Raw genomic sequence first — 24,475 nt, 5'->3', positions numbered from 1 at the left:
ATACCCTCTTGACTGAACTGAACTGAACTGATTCACAGGCCAGAGGGTGTATGAAACAGGTCACTACTATGAACAGGTATAGAGACACTAACAAGCCTGCTGCAATACAGGAGCAAGTTGAGAGGCCCAGCAATTGCACCTCACCTATCTGTGGAGGGCTAGAGTCTCTGGTGGGATTCATAGACTCTAGGACTGGAAGGGACCTCGAGAGGTCATCGAGTCCAGCCCCCTCATGGCAGGACCAAATACAGTCTAGACATTTATCTAACCTACTCTTAAATATCTCCAAAGATGGAGATTCCACAACCCCCCTAGGCAATTTATTCCAGTGTTTAACCACCCTGACAGTTAGGAACTTTTTCCTAATGTCAACCTAAACCTCCCTGGCTGCAGTTTAAGCCCATTGCTTCTTGTTCCAGCCTCAGAGGCTAAGATGAACAAGTTTTCTCCCTCCTCCTCATGACACCCTTTTAGATACCTGAAAACTGCTATCATGTCCCCTCTCAGTCTTCTCTTTTCCAAACTAAACAAACCCAATTCCTTCAGCCTTCCTTCATAGGTCATGTTCTCTAGACCTTTAATCATTCTTGTTGCTCTTCTCTGGACGCTCTCCAATTTCTCCACATCTTTCTTGAAATGCAGTGCCCAGAACTGGACACAATACTCCAGTTGAGGCCTAACCAGCACAGAGCAGAGCAGAAGAATTACTTCTCGTGTCTTGCTCACAACACACCTGTTAATGCAGCCCAGAATCACATTTGCTTTTTTTGCAACAGCATCACATTGTTGACTCATATTTAGCTTGTGGTTCACTATAACCCCTAGATCCCTTTCTGCCGTACTCCTTCCTAGATAGTCTCTTCCCATTCGGTATGTGTGAAACTGATTGTTCCTTCCTAAGTGGAGCACATTGCATTTGTCTTTATTAAACTTCATTCTGTTTACCTCAGACCATTTCTCCAATTTGTCCAGATCATTCTGAATTATGACCCTATCCTCCAAAGCAGTTGCAATTCTTCCCAGTTTGGTATCATCTGAAAACTTAATAAGTGTTCTTTCTATGCCAACATCTAAGTTGCTGATGAAGATATTGAACAGAGCCGGTCCCAAAACAGACCCCTGCAGAACCCCACTTGTTACACCTTTCCAGCAGAATTGGGAACCATTAATAACTACTCTCTGAGTACAGTTATCCAGCCAGTTACGCACCCACCTTATAGTAGCCCCATCTAAGTTGTATATGCCTAGTTTATTGATAAGAATATCATGCAAGACTGTATCAAATGCCTTACTAAAGTCTAGGTATACCACATCCACTGCTTCTCTCTTATCCACAAGACTCGTTATCCTATCAAAGAAAGCTATCAGATGGTTTGACATGATTTGTTCTTTACAAATCCATGCTGGCTATTCCCTGTTACCTTACCACCTTGCAAGTGTTTGCAGATAATTTCCTTAATTACTTGCTCCATTATCTTCCCTGGCAAGAAGATAAACTAACTGCTCTGCAGTTTTCTGGGTTGTTTTTCTTTCCCTTTTTGTGGATGTGCACTATATTTGCCCTTTTCCAGTCTTCTGGAATCTCTCCTGTCTCCCATGATTTTCCAAAGACAACAGCTAGAGGCTCAGATACCTCCTCTGTTAGCTCCTCGAGTATTCCAGGATGCATTTCATCAGGCCCTGGTGACTTGCAGGCATCTAACTTTTCTAAGAGATTTTTAACTTGTTCTTTTTTTATTTTCTCTTCTAAACCTACACCCTTCCCATTAGCATTCACTATGTTAGACATTCCTTCAGACTTCTTGGTGAAGACCGAAACAAAGAAGTCATTAAGCATCTCCGCCATTTCCAAGTTTCCTGTTACTGTTTCTCCCTCCTCACTGAGCAGTGGGCCTACCCTGTCCTTGGTCTTCCTCTTCTTCTAATGTATTGATAAAAAGTCTTCTTGTTTCCCTTTATTCCTGTAGCTAGTTTGAGCTCATTTTGTGCCTTTGACCAGAGATTATTCTATGGCCATTCCACTAGGGACCCTACCCAAGCACACTAGAGGTTTCTTTCTGAAGCTTCTTCCTCAAGTTTTGTAAAGCCTTCAAATAGGAATGTAACCTCACTCAGCAGATCGTAATTTATTTCTAAGAGAATATAACATACTCCATTTTGGAATGTGCTGTGTATAGTTACTAGGATCTATTATCAGGAGAGAAACACAGAGGCTATCTGACATATAATTAAGTTGTGAGTCCAATATTCTCCTCTTCAACTCGCTCTGCTTAAGCTCAGATGTCTTTGTTCAGTACTTGGACAATCTGGCACCTTTATTTGGCAGTTAGAGACTGCTCATGCAGCTTATCAGTTAATCACAGTGACTGCTAGCCCTTTTCATTAAGTATACAGAACCAGGTTGTATCTGGCCATGCTCACACACACTGGAGAAAGAGGGTGCAGAGAAACTCCCCCACTCAGCACATTGCTGCAGGACCATGTGGATGGCAGCACGCTGAAGCACAAGGACCAGTTAATGTAACTGGTAGCGCTTACCTGGCCAGCGGGAACCCATCCCCACCATATCCCATGAAAGGACACAGGGCTGAGACTAGGCTACACTTTTACAGGAATGACAAGATGTGCTGCTTGCCATGCTCCTTCAGAGACCCCAGAATAAGAATTCTTGAGAGATCTCTCCAATGACTACTGCAGGGATGCAGAAGGTGCTCTCCCCCCAACAGGATTCAAAATAGAGTTTTATTGCTAGTAAAGTGCTGGGGTTTTTTCCCTTCAGGAATTTGACCAACTTGAGAAAATTGGAAATGTCATTTTGGGCAGGAATGGGGAAGGAGTGGAGTTCCTGGAAATCCTAAGGAGGGTGATGCCTATTTTTTGGTGGTAGACGAGGAAGAAGCAGTTTTAAGTCTTCATCAGTTCAAGATACAGTAGAGGCTAGTTAGATGCAAGACTTCGTTACACAAAATGGAACGCAACTTGTCACACAGAAATGTATTTACACAAATCTATTCTATAGACAAGTCACACATACATTGTACTTTAGCTTTTGGTGCTCTGTAAATTCATTCATTCAACAACTTTGTCGCTTGAAAAGAGTTCTCTTACATTTTCTATATTTTGACCTGGTGCAAAGAAAAAATGTTCCCTCAGCATGTCTATTCCTTTAACATCTACTCTTTAAAAATTATTTTCTGTACAATCAAAATTAGTACAAAAAACCCAACTCACTGGCAAAGTAGAAAGAAGGACCTGTCTCCTTGCTGTATGGTATTTTGGGACATGCTGAATTTGGGAAATAGAAAGATAAATTAGCCTCTTGCCATGTGAATACTTCCAATCTTCTGGAAAGGTCGACACTCATTTATTTCTGAAGATTGTACGTTCATGCAGATATCAATTTTTATTTCTTTAGTTAATAGGGCTGGATATTTTTACTTAATTTTACAACTGAGTGAAGCTGAAATAAAGTATGCCCCAATACGCTCTCCTTCTGAACTGTAACACTGAGGGCTCCACTTCTTACTTTAATACAAAAATAAAGATGAACAGATATTGAGCCTCTGTTACACTCCAACAATAACCTCAAAGGTAGAGTTAAAAGAGTTACAATAAAGTAAACAAATAATTAGGCTTTTGTTTTTTCAGCTGTATCACTGAGGTCTTAACAGTTCCAAAAGACACCTTTGGAGATGGTTCACTCTTAATCCCTGGAGACTCGTTGAAATTTATAACATACCCACCATTGAACTATTTAGGATATTAGAACTTATTGCTAGGACAGAAAAACAGATAAAGGTTAGAGAGAACACCAGACCAATAAAACATGTGCAGAAGAGAGAGGGAGAGGTCCAAGAACCAGCAAAAGAATAAATAATGTATCTGTGTAAAACAAAATTTTGATTTTACACAAGTCTTTCACACACACAAGGGAAGTTTTACAGAGGACAGCAATTACCTAAAACACATACAATTTATCCAAACAATAAACTAGTGGGAGTCAGTTGTTACAGGAATATATTTGTCCTCACAGCTTGAATTGTCAATAGAAAATCTGATAACTCATGATTACCTATCTCTGGATTCTGGAGATAACAAACAGCCCATACCTACCAGAAAACCATTATTCTTTAAGAACCAATAAATGAATTAGTTCTGTAGGCGTGCCAATCATACATATATTGTTGCTTTGTTTTAGTGCTAAGTGCCTGTTTCAAACTTTTCACACTAAGAATTTATATACGATTTAAAGGAGCCAACATTTCAAACCTAGAGCCAGATCAAGTGAATATCAGAGTCTTTGTGTTAATGATGTCCAGTTTTAGTGTTTATTTGTAGGAGCAAGAGCAAGGAAAATTGCTTAACATTCTCATTTTCTTTTAAGAAAAAACACGGATTTGGGTGTTGCTCCATCATATGTTTAGAAGTAACATTAATTTATGGTGCCCATATAGTTTAGCTACTTTCCATCTGTTGAAGAACATTCAACTTCAGGAACTGAAGTGATGACAAAATTGTAGCACTCAAGAGCAGTGACAAAGACACCTATCGGATCTCCTGAATTGCCTGTTATTGTAGACATCTAGCAGAAACATTCAATTACACAGCATTAACTAAAAGGGATCTTGAAAACTGCATCATCCTAGCCTTCACTATTCAAAAGATTTAACAGGTATAGAATGTTACATTCATTTCAGGATTCGGATTCCTCTGCCATGAAGGAAGAAAAGTAACTTTCAGCAAATCTAATTCTCTTCACTGAACACTGCCTACTGTTTGCCATGATTTTTACTTGCCTCAAACTAATCAGGAAGGTGAAGTTTTCAGAGATTTTACTCACTGATTTAAAAAAAATGTTAGGAGAATGCTTTAAAAGCAATTAACCCCCTCCCCCTCAATGCTGTTGCCCTTTCAGACTTCTTCATTTTGCAACACAAGTGCTCAGATAGAACAACAGCCTGATATTAAAAGGGAGTGATTCGTGCAGGGAGGCACTTGATATCACAAAGAAAGCACTCATTAGCTTCAAGGACACGGGGACCTTAACACAGTTCATCTTAATAGCAATGGGAAATCCAACGGTGTAAATGAAAGTAAATCTGAGAACTCACTTGGGCAAATTTATTCTAGAAATTATTTCTAAGTGGGAATGGCATAATCATATGGAAGTTATTCATCACTAAATATTCCTGAAGAATTAAGCAACATAGCCAAATCAAAAGTTTATTTCCAGGATATGTTGGTGTATTCACTATATGGATGCTATGCATACACTTGAGATTAATAAAATGTGGAGGGAAAAAAACTGTACTCTAACGCAAGTGGTTCTAGCTACCTGCTTACAGTATAGTCCAAAGTGACTGGGGGAAGCTTCAAATATCTAGCATCTCCTAATGTAAGTGACTGTTAACCCATCCAGCAAGTTGCCCAATAGCAATTTACTCCACATACCACACATCTATTAAATGCTACAAATAGATACTCAAGCAAACAGTCACATATTGATAAATGGAAGCAGAAGTTTTATTATCCAGAAACAAGGTCATTATTTGTGGGAAAAGTAACCAAACTAAATGCCACATTTGATTTGAGAATATCCTATATTTGAGCTACAGCATTAGGAGTCATCTACTAAATATCTGATGGCAAGCCCAGAAGGCTAAAAGATACAGGTTAGCTGATTTATGTTAAGGCAGGCAAAAGATGACATGCCTGAAGATGCTGGATGACAGCATGTTCTTACCAAGTCACCTATGATGTAGCACTGGCATCAGACTGGGCTGAGGCAGATTTCTGTGGCAAAAATTTCAAGCATTTAGATATAAAAAGAAGAGAGGGTCAGCAGTTCAGAAAAGCAAACCGATAACCACCCAGAAGAGTTCAGAAGAACATCTAGCTTCTGGTAAGACCAACTTCTGTAAGAGAAATGCTGCTTGGATTTAGGTAGAAGGACACACCACCACAAAAATCTAGCGTTTTCAGGTTTCTTGTCACACCACCAAAACAAGTGTCATTAGATTGTCTGAAATATATACCGACGATGGATTGAAGCTGAAAAACCAACAATATAAAAACTAGAGTTCCACGGTACGTTGGAACATCAGAGAAAAATAATTTGATATATCTGTTTTGCTCCTGTACCATGATTTCAAAGACCTGCCAAATTGTGACAGATAAGAATGATGTACAACGTAAAGTTGCTGGGGAAAGTTGCGATCAACAACCAAATTCCAGATACTATTTCATATCTAGTTTTATTTAAGATAGGATTTTTTGAGGACTGCCTTTTCACCAAGAAGTCTAAAAGCCTTCAAACGGTCACTCGATCAAGACAGTAATCCTATAAAAATCACAATAAAAGCTCCATTTACAGGAACGTCTCAGAAAACTAAAGATGGACGTGAAAGAGCAGAATACTTTAACAAATGTCAACATGGGCCAGTGAGCACAAAAAGACCTATTACTTAAACTTTACAAGTTACTCTCTTTTCAATTCAGCTATATCACATGAAATTTCAGCTGAAATATACTTTTCCTCCAAATCCAGCATCAGAACTTTTTACTGTGATGTTGTCTGTATCTGCATCATTTTTTCCTGAATTAACACACACGAGCAAAGATCAGACTTCAGTATGATACTTCAAGACAGACATGATAGATTCTATTAGCAGAATCTTAACTCTGCATTAAGCTTTAGATTTTTGGGCTTGCGAGTTTTCGTAACAGACCATATTCATCCATAAGGAGAAAAATGCAAAAAACTTTGTCACAAAAAAAACGTACAAAGATGTCTAAAGTTACATGACATCCTTTAGCAGACCCTAGGTCAACATTATTTGATGAAGAAACTTTGTTAGGTCAATCATACTCCGCCAAAAACCGTCAAATAATCATATTTTCAAGAGATGATCCTTCTGTTTTGATATCTGTGTCAAATCCTAAGCCCCCTTTAAGATCATGGACAGAGTCTTCAGTGGCAAGTTCTTGCAGCCATTTTTTCCTTTGGACGACATATTATTTTAGTCCAGCTTTATGTGGCTTTAGAGATTCTTTGCACTGTATTTTTCAACCGGTAACTGACTTCATGTTTTAACTTAAATATTTCAGTGAGGTTAGTGCTAGTGAAAAACGCCAGACTGACAACTCTGGAGACTTCTATTTGTCACTGAAATCATATAGCAAGCACTTATACATGAAATGTTCAGAACAGGATTTATATTCTTGGGTTTGCCAAGAAAAGGAGGATCCCCACACAGAAATTATATTTTCCTCAGATGACAAATCTTTTTATACTGTTAATGTAACATTACTAGCATTATTAAAGCAGTGGTTTTATCATGCTAATGTTGTGAGAACTAGAAGTCAAGTTTTGAAATGGAAGTCAGTTTTGTGACAACACTACAGTCCTTGTTATAATGAAGAAACAGTCAAGGACGTAGTGTTAACAGCATCAAGAAAAGCCTGTGACAGACTTGCTTAAGATGGTATCCTTAGCAGCCTCTCATGCTGGCACATCATCTCCAACACTTGTGCCTTATTAAAAGTAGCATACTTGGATCTATTTTCACTCTATTCAAATAACTCAGGTTTGCAATACCTTGCTTATTAGTTTTATGAACCATATTCTGTGTTTACGGTTACAGCTTTCGCTGTGATGCCAATGGTTGAAGCTTGAGATAGTAAATACATCCCTGCACAACGTAATAACGTAAAAAGTTACAAATAACACAAAACGTTTCCTACCATACATAGCATGCGTCTGCTCATGCGCACCATACTGTGTTGCTGAAGAAGATACTAAACCAGGCTGTGCATGTGTTGGTGGTGCCATCATTCTAGTGTTACCCTGTATTACAGGGCTATAAACATGAGGATGCTGTGTCCAATAAAAATAAAAGACAAATCAATTAGTTAAAAAACATGTCTGTACAAAAGTTAAATACACCCTTTGATCAAGCTCGTACAGTGCATGCTTAAAGGCACTTAATGATCATTTGAAATGCTACAGCTTGCTTTGCACTAGCTACAAAAATTTTTTCAAAATATACCTGTCACCATTATCCAGATAATTCCTGCAAACTTAAAATGAGAAGCACTTTCCACAAAAGGAAACTAACAAAAGGAACTACTCTGCTGATCGTACGTTGACAAAGGGTCTCTTTAAATTGAACAAAATAAGTTTTAAACTATACTATAGCCCATCCATCTTATCACACCAACTATTTTAGCAACTGCATCTTTTAAATCTACGTCCAATTAATCATTTGAAAAAGATGTTCCACCATGGGATGTAGTTAATGATGAGGTACGGATATTTTGTATTTAAGATTTGTATTTACTATTAAGTGGAGATTAATGTTTGTGGAGGGCTATGATGTGAAGTGCAAAGTAACAATATTTCTGCAGTATTTGAATACTAATTATAGCAATTACATGATGTAACAGAAGATACAGTACACAGAATTCCAGAATTAAGTCTTAATTATACATCTGTTCCAATATGAATGCAGCAAGAGGCAACCACACACTAAAGGAGTCTTACCTGAGACTGATAATGTGGCACGTGCTGCACAAGAGGCTGATTAGGGAACTGTTGAGGACTATAGGTAACATACTGTGTTGAATAGGCTGGTGGTGTAGCTACAATAGGGGGGCCTGCGGCTGAGGCAGGATGCATCATGGTGCTCTGATGATGCTGGTCTTGGCGTTGTTGTGGCATATTTGGTACTACAAAGCAAGGAATATTTCACATTAGGAAGGAGGATCTAAAGTAGCCAGGTCTTTCCTGAAAGTTTTAAATTAAAATTACTGTGCCTAACTAGAATATCCTCGCTATCAACTTTAACCATGGTCTGTAGAAGTACATTACACGGGTATGATTCTGAAGAAGAAAGATGATAAGCTGAGTTTGTAAATTAATTTAAATATCTTTCTAAATGCAAAAAGGTAGCTTCATCAGCACAAAATGGAGCTTTCCGTGCAGGGGATTTAAATACAAGCAGCTCTATATGAACCTGGTTGTTGAAGAGAAATGTGAACGCCTCCATGTTCACAAAACTGAAATTGCTACCAAAGGGATTCCAAAGGAAGCTGTTCAGAACAGAAGAACTGTTTTATAGAGGAAAGTAACCCTTAACACATACAAGCAAACACTTGCATATTATCAAGCGACCTCCTCATCTGTCAACCAAGAACAGGAAAGAAAATGGCTACACTAGTGGCCACTGAACCTTAGTGAAGGCATGTGCACAATTTTTCCTTAGTGGAGCTAAACTCTTACCTAGCACTGCAAAGAAGTCTTGACTGCGGCAAGCAGAGACTGCATCTAGTCTAAATATGCACTTTAAGAGCTTGAACATTAACACATTCTACATAGCCTTGGATCTCTTAGAAATAGGAGCATGGCTGACTAAAAAACTCTTAAATATACATTTGGTAAAATCAGTATTACCAACCCCAAGTGGTCAGAAACCATACTTAATAAACAAAACATATTTTGGGTTTTGATTTAGCTTCTGGGGTTTTTTTTGTTTGTTTGTTTCATTTTCAGGCTTTTCTCCACAATCATTAGGGCAATAAACCTGATTTTTTTAATTAAAGCAGAGATGCTCACGAGATCAACTGCCTCCAGGAGCTGGGACTTTAAGAGCACCACCAAATTTCCAAGAGTTGTCAACATTGTAGAATTAGAGTATTATCTAAAACATAGCTATAACAAGAAAGACAGTTCCTGCCTTCCGTTCACTTTATGTCCATTAAAAAATGCAGATAATGCACTTAGCCATACATGCACACCAGTTTCCAGTTTATCTAGCAACAGCTTTCACTCATTGGAGAACAGTATCTAGCCATAAAAGTATTACGTTAAACCACCTCCGTTATTTCGGTGTAAGAGGGATGAAAAGAGACAGTGAGATACAAGGACTAGCAGCAAACCATTCTAAATAGTTTTCCAGTAGAATAAGGAGGGAAGAAAATAAACCCTTTCCACTGGAGCAGTGTAGAACTTAGTGGAAAGAGTACCATATACAGAAAATATTCTACTAAGGTGTAGCTGAATGCTCTGCAGCAAATTGCTAGAAAGAATCCTTCTTTAACAACATCAACTAACAACATTTAGGAAAACATTAGTGATTGAAACAGTCAGCTATTAAAGAATTCAAAATATTTGTAAACATTTTTAAATTTGATTTTTGTGCACTGAATTCAAAGACAAGCAATTCTCCAGTAATCAATCTTACAGCATTTTCTTTTTTACAAAGACAAAAGCAATGTATTTATCTTTTGCATTGTGATTTTCAAGTATTTGTACCAATTTAAAATACATAAATTAACATGAACTGGATAAAAATGTGCATGTCTGTTACTCTATTCATGCTCCATGCAGTCTAAAACCAAACAGGCAGTATTATTCTCACCTTTACCTGCTCTATAGGTCTTGGCTTGGTTCACTGGCATGGGAGTCATGGGAATAGGATACAAAGGCTGAAACAAAAGAGAACTCAGTGAAGTTATGGTATGTTTTTGGACATGTTTTTAAATATATGAGCTTTAGAATTTTCACTCCTGAATCTAACAAAACTGTTCATAACCACCCTGAAATTAGAAATGTTCTTAGTTTTTTCCTAAGAGCAACTGTACAGTTTTTATTCCCACGATGGGATAAGACAACAAATGATTACATTAAAAGCCTGGGAAGGACAGTGCTTCCCTACTATGTAGGTCCCTGCTGCGATATTAACCCTGAAATAAAAGCTACCGTACCCTAGTTTTCCAGCTCTATTTATAAACTTGTTAGGAGACTACTAGGTGATCACTGTTACCTATACTACACTCACCTACCCAACACAGAAGAGTATGAAGATGCCAAGGATGACTTATAAATAGCACATTCTTACTCAGAACTAGTCCCTGCATGTATCCAGAGTAACATCTGCTGATTTTAGTACATGCTTATTTTTCTCGCTGTCTTTTACTTGTTACTACAGCAGAGCCAACACAGGTGCTGAAGAGTGAGCTGGATCCTATTCGGTCTCATTGATGACTCAAGTTGTAACAATTTCATATACAGAATCAGATTCTGCACTGTTACATGTCTGAGGTGGTTTAGCAATGGTGATCAGGCATGAGCCAGAATGGAAATGAAGCTGGATTCTTATTCCAGGTTGAGTTTGCAGGACAGACAATTGGAAAAATATCTTTATACTTGTGGACCAAGCACATTTCCTCTTGAGTCAAGGACACACAATATAGGCCCAAGTTTTGAAGTCTAGGAACCTAACTTTAGGCACTTAAGGGCTGCTTGATTTTTCAGAACTTCTTTTAGTGTAAGTGGGTGGTATTTTACACCTTTGAAAACCAATTGTTTTACTAGCTGCTTAAATGTATAAATTTTAAGGACAGAAGAGACCATTAGATCATCTAGTCTAATCTTCTATGTAACAAAGGCCAGAGAATTTCACATAGCCACCCTCTGCATTAAGCCCACTAATCTGCATGTAGCTAAAGTATCTCTTCCAGAAAGGCATCTACCACTTTTGATTTGGAAATATCAAAGAGATGGAGAATCCACCACTTTGTTGGTAGTTTGTTCCGATGAATAAAAATGTTTGTCTTATTTTTAATTTGAATTTGTCTGGCTTTAGCTTCCAACCATTAGCTCTTGTTCTGCCTTTCTCTGATAGACTGAAGAGCCATTTAGTACCTGTTATTGTCTCCTTATGGAGATTCTTATACATTATAATCAAATCACTTCTCAATTATTTTTTTTAAAAAAGCTTAACAGATTGTGCTCTAAGTTTCTCACTGTAAAAGCATTTTCTCCATCACTCAAAAAGTTTGTGTGGCTCTTTTCTGCACCCTTGCTAATTTTTCAACATATTAAGGACCATATTAGCCCTTTTTGCCACATCACAACACTAGAAGCTCATGTTCAGTTGCTTGTCCATTATGACCTCTAAGTCCTTTTCAGAGTCACAGCTTTCCAGGATACAGTCCCCTATTCTGCAAGTAGGGCCTGCATTCTTTGTTCCTAGATGTATGACCATGCATTTGGCTGTATTAAAATGTGTTGTCTACATGGGCCCATCTTATCAATCAGTCCAAATTGCATCATATGTGCCCTGGATTCATTCCTCATTTACCACTCTGCCAATCTGTGTTGTATGCAAGTTTTATCATCAGCACAGATTTTATATTTACTCCAATATTTTTATTAATGATCTGGAATAGCACCAGGCCCAGGCCTAGTACCGATCCCTGCAGAATCTCACTTGAAGGCCTATATGTGATTTAAAGACAGAAAAGTTGGGTGAGGTAGTATCTTTTATTGGACCAACTTCTGTTGGTAAGAGACAAGATTTCCACCTCCACAGAACTTCTCACCCACTCTGTCTCTCTCATATCCTGGGATCAATATTGCTACAACAACACTGCAAACAATACATGATTTGTAATGCAGCAGAGACCATATTCCCCAATCAGGCACGTGTTTCCAGACACATGGGAAACAATACACTATCCCTGCCCACAGTGGTTTATAATAGGTACCTAACTTTCAGCACTCAAGTTAGAAAGCTTTGTCCACGAAACCTCTCATTGCCCTTTCCTCGGTCACTGCAGACTACAACTGCAATTTTAGCTTATGCAGAATGAACATTAAAGAAGCTACTAGACTGAACTATGAAGTTACTAGATTTAGAGAGGCTTCCAATGACTATTTGGAGCCTTTTTTAAACTGTGCAAGTAAAAGACGGTTACTCACCTTTGTAACTGTTGTTCTTCGAGATGTGTTGCTCATATCCATTCCAGTAGGTATGCACGCACCACGTGCACGTTCGTCGGAGACTTCTACCCTAGCAACACTCGGTGGGCCGGCAGGGCGCCCCCTGGAGTGGCGCCGGTTATATACCCCTACCGGCCCGCAGCTCCTCAGTTCCTTCTTGCTGGCTACTCTGACAGTGGGGAAGGAGGGCGGGTGTGGAATGGATATGAGCAACACATCTCGAAGAACAACAGTTACAAAGGTGAGTAACCGTCTTTTCTTCTTTGAGTGCTTGCTCATATCCATTCCAGTAGGTGATTCCCAAGCCTTACCTAGGCGGTGGGGTCGGAATGAGACGCTGCGGAGTGCAGAACCGCTGAGCCAAAGGCGGCAACGTCACTTGATTGGGCAACGAGCGCATAGTGAGAAGTGAACGTATGCACTGACGACCAGGTAGCTGCGCGGCATATCTCCTGGATGGGAATGTGTGCCAGGAAGGCGGTCGACGAGGCTTGAGCCCGAGTAGAGTGGGCGGTAAGACGGCCAATCAAGACGTGGGCCAAGTCGTAGCACGTCCGGATACAGGACGTTACCCATGATGAGAGCCTCTGAGCAGATATAGGCATACCTTTCATATGCTCCGCCACCGCTATAAATAACTGGGGCGAGTGCCTGAAGGGTTTTGTCCTCTGGATGTAAAAGGCGAGGGCTCGGCGGACATCCAGGGTGTGAAGCTGTTGGTCCCTGCTTGATGCGTGTGGCTTCAGGAAGAAGACCGGTAGGAAGATATCCTGATTAATGTGGAAGGCCGAGACCACCTTGGGGAGGAAAGCCGGGTGCGGGCGTAGCTGCACCTTATCTTTGTGGAAGACCGTGTACAGAGGGTCTGCCATTAAAGCATGGAGCTCCGAACCCCGCCTGGCCGATGTGATAGCTACCAGGAAGGCCGTCTTCCAGGACAGGTACAGCAACGAGCAAGTGGCTAAGGGCTCAAAGGGTGGGGCTGTGAGCCGAGTTAGAACAAGGTTGAAATCCCAGGTAGGGGAAGGAGGCTTAACCGGTGGGTAGAGGCGCTCCAAGCCCTTAAGGAATCTCGAAACCATTGGGTGAGAGAAGGTGGAACTGTTCGCCTCCCTTTGATGGAAGGTGGAGATGGCGGCTAAATGCACCCTTATTGACAAGAGTGCCAAACCTTGTTCCTTGAGGTACCACAAGTAGTCCAGGATAATAGGGATCGAAACGGCCTCTGGAACTAGGGAACGTTGTGTACACCAAAGAGAAAACCGCTTCCACTTGGCGAGGTATGTCGTCCTCGTGGAGGGTTTCCTGCTTCCCAAAAGGACCTGTTGAACCTGGACAGAGCAGCGGAGCTCGGATTGGTTCAACCAGACAGTAGCCACGCTGTCAGGTGCAGGGACTGCAGGTCTGGATGGTGAAGCCTGCCGAAGTCCTGCGTTATAAGATCCGGGCAGAGTGGCAGTGGTATCGGGGTCGTTAGGGATAGGTCGAGCAGCATGGAATACCAGTGTTGCCTCAGCCATGCCGGAGCTATCAGTATCAGTCTAGCCCTTTCCCTGCGGAGCTTGAGCAGGACTCTGTGCACTAGGGGAAAGGGTGGAAAGGCATAGAGAAGATGTCCGAGAGAGAGCCCCGGGCCCGGCCCTGAAGGGAGCAGAACGCCTGGCATTTCCTGTTGTCCCTGGAGGCAAACAGGTATATCTGGGGAAAGCCCCACTTCCGGAATACAGAAAACAGGATGTCCGGACGGATGGACCATTCGTGGGACAGGAAGGATCTGCTCAGGCGATCTGTGAGAGAGTTCTGGACTCCTGGAAGGAAGGAGGTTACGAGGTCTATCGAGCGGGCTATACAGAAGTCCCACAGTCGCATCGCCTCTTGGCAAAGGGGAGAAGACCGTGTGCCCCCCCGTTTGTTTATGTAATACATGGCCGTTGTGTTGTCCATGAAAATCGCAACACAACGGCCCTGTAGACAGTGTTGTAAGGCCTGGCATGCCAAGCGGACCGCCCTCAGTTCACGAACATTGATATGCAGAGCCAGCTCTTGCAAGGACCAAAGGCCCTGGGTGTGAGGGTGCCCTAAGTGTGCACCCCAGCCCAGGGATGAAGAGTCCATGGTTGGCGACACCGAAGGCTGTGGTGGGTGGAACGGGCGACCGGCACACACCAGGGAAGGTGTCAGCCACCAGTTGAGGGAGTCCAGGGTTTTTGTTGGGACTGTGACTACCATGTCCAGGGCATCCCTGTGCGGATGATAAACCGAGGCAAGCCAAGTCTGGAGAGGGCGCATGCGTAGTCTTGCGTGCTTTGTCACGAAAGTGCATGCTGCCATGTGGCCGAGAAGGGTGAGGGTGGTACGGACAGAGGTCGTTGGGAAGGCTTGTAGCCTCTGGATGAGAGAGACTATAGCCTGGAACCTCTGTGGAGGTAGACTGGCCGTTGCAAGATTCAAGTTCAGCATGGCCCCGATGAATTCTATTCTCTGCGTAGGAAGCAGAATGGACTTGTCTAGGTTGAGGATCAGACCTAGATGGGAAAATAGGTCCTTGATGATGCTTATGTGTGCGGTAACCTGAGCCTCGGAGATCTCTCGAATAAGCTAGTCGTCAAGATACAGGAAAACGTGAACTCGATGGCGGCGGAGGTAGGCGGCGACTACTGCCATACACTTTGTGAATACTCGAGGGGCCGAGGAGAGTCCAAAGGGAAGGACCGTAAATTGGTAGTGATGGCGGTTTATCACGAAGCGAAGGAACCTTCTCTGTGTGGGGTAAATCGCAATATGAAAATATGCGTCCCTCATGTCGAGAGCAGCGTACCAATCTCCAGGATCCAAGGAGGGTATAATATTTCCCAGGGATACCATGCGGAACTTGAACTTCGTAATGAACTTGTTCAGAGTTCGCAGGTCCAGGATGGGCCGAAGGCCCCCTTTCGCCTTGGGAATTAGGAAGTATCTGGAATAGAACCCTCTTCCCCTTAGGTCCTCTGGAACCTCCTCTATAGCTCCCAACTCAAGGAGCTTCGAAACCTCCTGCAGAAGGAGTTGCTTGTGAGAGGGGTCCCTGAAGAGGGACGGGGAGGGAGGGTGGGAAGGAGGGGACGAAATAAACTGAAGACGGTAGCCACACTCCACTGTGCTGAGAACCCATCCGTCCGATGTTATCTGGGACCATGCAGGAAAGAATGCGACAAGGCTGTTGGTGAACTGAAAAGGATCCTGGGAGGTAACTGGTACAGTGCTCCCGAGCGCACCCTCAAAAGTTTGGCTTCGGTCCCGTCGGTGGTTTGGCGGGGCCAGAGTTATTACCCCCTTACGGGCCAGATTGGCGTCTGCGGGAGTTACGGCCTCTCCTCCTGGAGAAGTCCTGTCTTGGCTGAGGCGGGGGATAGTGGCGCTGAGGTTGAGGGTGGAAAGGTCGCCTCTGGGTCTGCGGCGTATGCATGCCGAGGGACCTCATGATCATGTGGTTGTCCTTCAAACTTTGGAGGCGCGGATCTGTCTTTTGGGAGAACAGGCCCTGACCATCAAATGGTAGGTCCTGTATAGTATATTGCAGCTCGGGTGGTAGACCGGATGCTTGCAACCACGATATGCGCCTCATAGCGCCTCCCTGAGGCGACCGTTCGAGCTGCCGAATCAGCGGGATCTAACGAGGCCTGGAGAGAGGTTCGTGCCACTTTTTTCCCCTCCTCCAGGAGAGCCGAGAACTCCTGGCGGGAATCCTGCGGGACTAGTTCAACAAACTTCCCAACCAACTCCCACGTGTTATAATTGTATCTACTCAGGAGGGCTTGCTGATTCAACACTCTGAGCTGGAGGCCCCCCGCGGTGTAGATCTTCCTTCCCAACAAGTCCATGCATCTGGCTTCCCTCGATTTAGGCGCAGGGGCTTGCTGGCCATGGCGCTCTCGTTCGTTAATGGATTCAACCACTAACAAACAAGGGGGAGGGTGTTTGTACAGGTACTCATACCCCTTGGATGGAACCATATATTTGCGCTCTACCCCTTTGGCCGGGGTTTGCCAGATTGTATCCGCTCGAGCCTGTATAGTACGAATAAAGGGGAGGGACACCCTTGTCGGAGTCTCCGCTGACAGGATGGTGACCACTGGGTCTTCCATCTCAGGAACTTCCTCCACGGGTAGATTTATATTGAGAGAGACCCAGCGGAGGAGGTCCTGGTGCGACCGAAGGTCAATTGGTGGCGGTCCAGATGTGAACATCCCCGCTACTGCCTCGTCTGGTGACGAAGAGGAAGAGATTGAGGAAGGTCTTACAGGGGCCGGCTTGCCTGTGGATTGGGGGACCTGCACCGGCGGTGCCGGGGGTCGAAGCAGCTCAGGCTCCGTTAATGCGATCAGGTCCCGTGCCGCGGAGAACGCCTCCGGAGTGGAGGGCACGACAAGCTCAACCGCGGCCCGCGCCGGGGAGCTGGTAGGCACCGGACTCGACGGTGCGGCGGAAGTCGACACCGCGGCAGACGGCAGTGCTGGGCGGTCCGGCCTGGCTAAGCGCTCTGACTGCGGTGCGGGCACAGCAGCCGCAGGAGGCTTGCGCTTCTTGCTCGGAGGTGACGTCGAGCGGTGCCGGGTAGAAGCCGGTGCCGGAGAAGGCTGGTAACTCGGAGTCTTTGCTGAGGTATGCTCCGGTGCCGATGAAGCGGTTGATCTCGGTGCCGATGCCGGTGCCGAGGAGTGAGGCGTTAGCGCTGTCTCCATCAGCAACTGCTTGAGGCGAACGTCCCGCTCTTTTTTCGTTCAGGGGTTAAAGGCCTTACAAATCCGGCACTTATCTGTCAGATGGGCCTCGCCCAAGCACTTAAGGCAGGCTTCGTGCGGGTCACCAGTGGGCATCGGCCGACGACAGACCGCGAGCCGGGCATGGGCCCGGTACTGGGGTCGGGGAACGGGCTAACCTCCAATCCCGTCGAACTATCTACACTACACAAACTCAACTATTAAATACACTAACTACAATTAATCGAACTATATACAGTAAGAGAAAGATGAGTGAATCGCTAGGGAGGTGGAGAACAGCACGCTGCGCTCCACAGTTCCAACGACCGACACGGGTGGTGAGAAGGAACTGAGGAGCGGTGGGCTGGCAGGGGTATATAACCGGTGCCATGGCAGCGCCACTCCAGGGGGTGCCCTGCTGGCCCACCGAGTGTTGCTAGGGTAAACGTCTCCGACGAACGTGCACGCAGCGCCCGCACACCTACTGGAATGGATATGAGCAAGAACTCGAAGAAGAACTATTTTTCCTGAGATTAACTATTTAGTATTTGCCTGAGACCCTATTAATTTACCACCTGTGAATTTTAGGTTTTATATTTGCATACTTAACCAATAAATCACTGCAGACACTATGTAGGTAACTGATATAAAAAAAGAAAAAAAGGACACAGAAAAGGAGGAGTGAAGTACATTTAATTTTAAGATGACACAGTAGAACACTGTTTTAGTGATTAGAATGTTGCACCTCACTTGAGTCTCAGTGAAAGAGATCTTAAAGACTGGTTGAAAAGCTATTGCATAATTAATTTGAATTTAAAACTTTATGCTGCTATATTTGCATTTTAATTTTCTTTTATGTGACATCACTGAAAAGCTATTACCATTCAAAGGGTAACAGTGTATATTATTTAGTAGTTAACAAAAATAACCCTATCACATTCTAGTTACATGAGGATGAGCAGCTATGCTAAGAGAAAATGTGCTACAGCAATTTGCATGTTTGATAGTTTTTTGCCCTAGACTAGAGTTTCATGGTATCAATATTTGAAAAGTTCACAGTCGTACCTACTACAGGCTATTTGTCAGCCAGGAATTTGTGCAGATTCAAAACAGTGGGATCTAACTTGCATTTGGGAAGCTATCAGATACGGTATAGGCACCTTTCGTTTAACATTTCAGAAGGATCGCTTCAACATTACTGCAGTAATCCTTTTTTCTCTCTCATTCTCCCCAAAAAATATTTTATTGGAAAGACTATTAGTTGAGTCTTTATATTGTGACTAAAACCACTAAATTCTGGCAAGGGACCAGAAGATTAATAAATGTTCTAGGCTTGTAAACACAGCTCAAGTTTCCAATTACTCAATACATAGCATTCTAGCATAGCTACTATTATTAAGCTTGCACGTCCAAACATCTACAGACCACAAGGTAGAAATCACAGAATTGCAGGACTGGAAGGGACCTCGAGAGGTCATCTAGTCCAGTCCCCTGCACTCATACCAAGACTAAATATTATCTAGACCGCCCATGACAGGTGTTGTCTAACCTGCTCTTACAAATTTCCAATAATCCACTCTTGAGGCTAGTAGTGATTGCATGTGCTACTCTGAACATCATCTACAACAGAAAGTTCATGGATCAGATTTACGGCCAAATGCTGCACTTCAAGCTTTCTATCATATAGAATGTAGCCTCTACAATGACAGAGGCTGGAATTTAGAGTGCTAGACCACTATGTATTTGGTAGCCTGAGGCACAAAACTCAGCACTATCTTTATTGGTATTTGGGCAAATGACAGCATGAGGGGAGGCCTGTATATATGAACTGAAGTCCTTTCAAAACCCACTTCTGCAATAACACCTATAAGAAATCAAGCGATGTATCAGTTATGCTGAGAGGCAATTGGGGAAGTTTTCTATTTTTTAGTTGCTTACATAAATATTAAACATACATCTGAATAATGGTGTAAATATTGATCACAGAAAATATCTATCCCTGTACAGCACTGGCACAACAGGGCACTAACAGCTTACTTCTGATTTTAAGTCCCACCTCCTATTAATCATCATCTTAAATGTGCCAAGATTATTATATTTAATTAAGCTGTTAGACAAATCTATTTTACCTGCACGCCTGGGCTCACTGGAACCGGGTACATCATATTTGGTGCAAAACAAACAGGCTGAGTATACACAGGAGTTGGCTGTTGATGACCCACCATAGAAGGGCTAGGCTGAGCTTGTGGACGAGGTGAGGTTGGTGTAGTAGAAGGCTTGGGCTACAAATAAATGAAACAGTTCACTCTGTGTCCGTGCACAGTTCACTCATGTATACCATGTATGCCAGTTTTACCTATGCTCAGAGTTTGCTCATGGCAGTCAGATAGGAATGGAACAGGTTGTACTTTAAAGACAGGCATTTAAAACATGTAAATTCTTTTCACCTGATTGCATGGTGAAGTTAAAAGACAAAAGAAAAGTTTATCAAGATTTTAAGACTCTGAAGGCTAGTCCTAGAGTTAGTATTTTCTCACTCCAAGTACTTCAAAGCAGAAAGGCTTGCTCCTTGAACAGAGGAGAGCACTACAGAAATGGCACACTGCTGGGGGGCGGAGGGGGGAAGGAAAGGCATGGGCTAAGAGCACCTCATGCCTCCACATTTCCTAGCAGCATCAGTTTTCAAAGATGCCGCAGATCCTCCTTGTGGTAGGCTGGATGTAACATTCACAGCTGCTGTTTCCTCACTAGGAGGAGGAAACTTCTCAAGGGAAAGGTGGACTGGCTCTGGACCACCTGGCAACAGCTCCAGGTAGAATATTGTTGTCAGTCAAGATTATCGAAAGTCTTCCTAGCGGGCTTGTGACCATCTGTGAATAAGTTCCATTAAGTTAAATAGAGTTAAAGTTCCATTAAGTTCATTAGAGTTCAGAAGAATGTAATTAAGAACCAGTTTCGACAATGGGTGAGGGAGGGGATGACTGGATATGTGGTGAAGATCTGAAGGAAATAAATATAATCTGACCTCCCAAATGGTCACTCAGACCAGGTATTTAAGACGTACTATTTTATTTAATAAAAAAGGTTACCATATTTGGTGTAGTCTGTTGTTTACTGAAATATAGAGAACCCCTTTCAAAATGTGTTATGGTTTGATGTACCAAACTGCTGCTCTTAAAAACCTTGAGAATTAATCTGGTACACCGTTAAATTATGAAGGAGAATTGGTCAGAGACACAAAGGGCATGTCTACACTTCAAATGCTAGAGCAGCACTGCTTTAGCACTTCAGTGTAGACACTACGTACACCAGTGGGAGGGGCTCTCCCATCCGCGTTGGTAATGCACCTCCCTGAGAGTCAGTAGCACTCTCTTCTGCACCAGGGTTTGGGTTAGCACAGCTACATCTCTCAGGTGTGTGGATTTTTTACAGCCCTGAGTCAATGTAAATTCAGAGTGTAGACCAGCCCTCAGACTCAACTAGCAGAATACAGCATACTTGACCCAAATGTACAAAGCAAAACAGTATTACTGTGCAATTACTTGAGAGGTTGTATGTCACCGCATGCAGTATCGCTTAGTACAACTATCAACTTACTTGAGCAAAAGATCGAGGGTTGAACTCCTTTGCATTGGGATTAAGTGTTGATTTCCTAACTTGCCTACACACAGAAACACACAAAGGATTTAAAGTTCACAAATATTCCTTCACAAACATTTCCCCTGAAGTCTTCCATAGTTCAACTGTTAGAGTTATTAAAATCCCATCACAACATAAAAATATTGTTGGATTAGGTTTATGACTGAGAAGACTTACAAGAAACTAAGGGGCACACGGCTAATCACACTCTATGGAAAGAAAAAGGAAAAAGTCATCTACTATATTTATTTCTACAAAGCCCATTTTTGATGGTGCTTAGTCTGATTGACAAAGGGACAGCGTTTAGACAAATGAGTGCAGGATTAGGTATCAGGAGAATCAGAGTTCTAGCTTGGCCACCAACCTGCAGCATGGCTTTGGGCAAGTCATTTAACTCCTGCCTCAGTTTCTCCATTTGTAAAACAGATATTTATCCACCTAACTCAGAGGCGTTGTGAAGCTTAATTCATTAATGTAAATTCCTATATAAATACTAAGAATTAATTTTTTCAGAACAGCAGCTTTCCCCTTTGTGGGGGATTCTAAACACAGAAGACACCCGATTTGCTTATTAAGAACACCATTACTTACTCAGAGGTATCTTTCTTCTCTTCTTTATCCTCTTTATCTTGTTTACTTCCAGGCCCAGATGTCTGTACACCCTGAGAGGTTACCTCTGGCCCTCGCTTCTGCTCAGAGCTACTACTAGTTGACGGAGAAATACTGGGACTATTTGATTTGCTACTGCCACTGTTAGAGTTCGCATTACTACTGGTTTCAACAATAGATTCTTTAGAGTTTGATTCTGTTTTCTCTTTAATCACATCTCTGGATTTTTCACCTTCTCGATTTTTGTTTAGCAGTTGATCCACAGTCTCTGGGGTGGAACTTGGCTGTAACTGAAAAGCACCAACAGTTAACATTTTTGATAAATATCATCCTTATGCAGGGATGCAGAAAACACATGAATTACTACTAATAATACTTATGCAATCAAAAAGGAAAATTTCCATAAACTGTTCAGCTGCGGGAGCCTGAAATTATTTTAATGGAAAACGCAGGTTTCATCACAAAAAACAGAAATAAGCGCACACATGTGATGAGTCTATAAACTTAAGGAGGCTTAGATGAAAGACGAATTTGATGGGATTGAAGAGGCTTCCTTTTCATCTTCTAATGAAGGTACAAATCACAACAACACCTAAGAAGTACTAGACACTATTCAATACAATGTAACAGTAATACTTAATGATGAGAGAGCAATTTAAGAAGCCATGTTTGCCCCCAGATAGCTAAAAGGTTCAATTAAATATTCTAAGTTAGGTAAACTATTAGATATATTATGGCATAGCTGCTTTTGGGATTTAGAGGTTCTCTGGGAGGGAAGATGTGCAACATAGCTACATCACAGTTAATTATATGTGCCCCAAGTGCTCTAGCTATTTACAGTGAGACACAAAAGGGTTCCAACTAGTGTTCCAATAGACAGTATCTAAATTACCTTATACACTCATTCACAAGCTGAATTTTTTTAGTAAAAGAGGGAAGCACCAGAGACAGGGGTCGGCTTATGAACAGGTATAGAGAGGAAGAGGTGGGACACAGCCCCTCCCCCTAAGAGAGGGAGCAAGAAGCAGCAGCACAGCCAGCAGAGACAGAAAGGAAGAGGCAGGGCCAGAGTCTCTCCACTTCTGGCCATGCTGCTTTCCCACCAGCCTCCAAAGCAGCTACCACTCCAGGGCTGGCAGGCTGCAGCCGTGCCACTCGGCCCCACCCCGCAGAGCATGCTGCGGCCACACTGCGCAGCCCAGCCCGCTGGAAGATGCTGCAGCCGCGCCACCTGGCCTGGCCCGTAGAGCAGGCTGTGGCCACGCCGCCTGGTCTGCTGGAGCAGCTCCAGTCAGGTCAGAGACATCCTCCCCTGGCCCCTCCCCAGATAAGGTGGGAAGGGATGGGATGGAGAGAGTGTGGGGGTCCTGGGCTAGGGGTGGGGTCATTTGGGGGTGGTCACAGGGGTTATTCCCCTGACTCCCAGCTTCTACCCCCAAAAACAATTCCCCACCAGTTGCTGTCCCAGCCCATCAGGGTAAGCAGCTGGCACGCCGTGACACTTTGTTTACTTAGGTTTACCTCTGTGCCTGCAGACACTCAAGGTAAATAAACCATCTCAGACCTGATGGCTTATCCTGATGGCCTGGGGGCCAAAAAGTTTGCTGACCCCCGAATTATGGGATCGGCTTATGAATGGGTTGTACAAATTTTTCCATTTCTAGTTATCCATCTTGAGGGGCGGGGGTGAGGGGGCTGAGTGCGTGTGAGGGGTCGGCTTATAAACTAACCAGTTTATGATCAAATATATACAGTATAATCTGCATTTTACATATGCTCAATAGCCTGAGACACCTAAGTACCACATACAGATTAAGCAGAGTCAGCACTGACTTTGTTTATATTGGCTTGTGTCACAATCTTACATGAATATGTTTGTTTGAATGACATTCTAATATGTACTCATTAATTTAAGGGCCTATTTTCCTATTGATAAATATGCTCAACTCCTTAACTGAAAACATAGATGCACATCAATGGAAAAGGACGGTATAAAACTCTTTTAGTCAACGCCCACATGAAAGACACTTACCCTAAAGTCGTTCTTAAATTTCTTTAAATCATCAATCTGTTTTCTGTGTTCTGAAACAACTGAAGATACACCTGCCAAACATAATATACACATGAAAAATCCAAACTCCTACTCCACATAAAACAAAACTTGTAATTAACTGGAGTTATGTCAGTAATACAAATATCATGTTTCCAAGAATGAAAGAAAAATAATGCCTTTGATTTGGAAAGTTGTTGTTACTCCAACAGGAGAAAACATTCAGTGGCAATTCTAATCCAAATCACTGCATAAGAGAAAATGAAAAGCCCCAAGGGCTGAACTGATTGACCAGTTATCTACGTGCTCCCTTAAATACATTACACTTTGGGGATTTTAAGTTAAATTTTGTGAGTTATCTGCAGCAATACTTAAATTTAGTTACAATGCAGCCTCCAAAATCTTGAGCTGTACTAAAGAGGAAAGATCCAGTAATGTATCAACCTCCTACCCATGTTTCTAAACAAAGCAGAGATAGAAATAGAAGCAGCTCTGTAGCTCAAAAAATTGCAGCCACTCATTCTTGTTTCCCCAAACTGAAGCAGTCTTGTTTGATTCTGCTTTTCCCACTCTCAAATTAGTTGTGTGAGCGCCATGGCTTTTAAACCATTTGAAGTACAGGGCTGTTGATATTTTTATGGAGACCACACCAAA

The 24,475-nt window shown here is 42.7% G+C and overlaps 1 protein-coding gene across 9 annotated transcripts in view; it reads right to left on the bottom strand.

Annotated features, from left to right (window-relative positions):
• ATXN2 (ataxin 2) overlaps positions 1-24,475 on the bottom strand; it is a 77,313-nt gene that overhangs the window by 12,483 nt on the left and 40,355 nt on the right. For 6 of the 9 annotated variants that reach the window (XM_030583373.1, XM_030583368.1, XM_030583372.1 and 3 more), the window contains 8 exons: positions 23,804-23,874; positions 21,754-22,061; positions 21,121-21,184; positions 19,653-19,805; positions 10,419-10,485; positions 8,543-8,727; positions 7,744-7,876; positions 3,232-3,285 (listed from right to left, as the gene is read on the bottom strand). In XM_030583373.1, coding sequence (XP_030439233.1) covers positions 3,232-3,285; positions 7,744-7,876; positions 8,543-8,727; positions 10,419-10,485; positions 19,653-19,805; positions 21,121-21,184; positions 21,754-22,061; positions 23,804-23,874 — 1,035 coding nt within the window. The remainder of the gene's footprint in view (positions 1-3,231; positions 3,286-7,743; positions 7,877-8,542; positions 8,728-10,418; positions 10,486-19,652; positions 19,806-21,120; positions 21,185-21,753; positions 22,062-23,803; positions 23,875-24,475) is intronic. The other 3 variants (XM_030583369.1, XM_030583370.1, XM_030583371.1) reach the window with 3 other exon arrangements.

This window comes from Gopherus evgoodei, chromosome 13 (assembly GCF_007399415.2).
Source record: "Gopherus evgoodei ecotype Sinaloan lineage chromosome 13, rGopEvg1_v1.p, whole genome shotgun sequence".
NCBI lineage: Eukaryota > Metazoa > Chordata > Testudines > Testudinidae > Gopherus > Gopherus evgoodei.
This window is presented reverse-complemented; position numbering and strand designations above follow the sequence as displayed.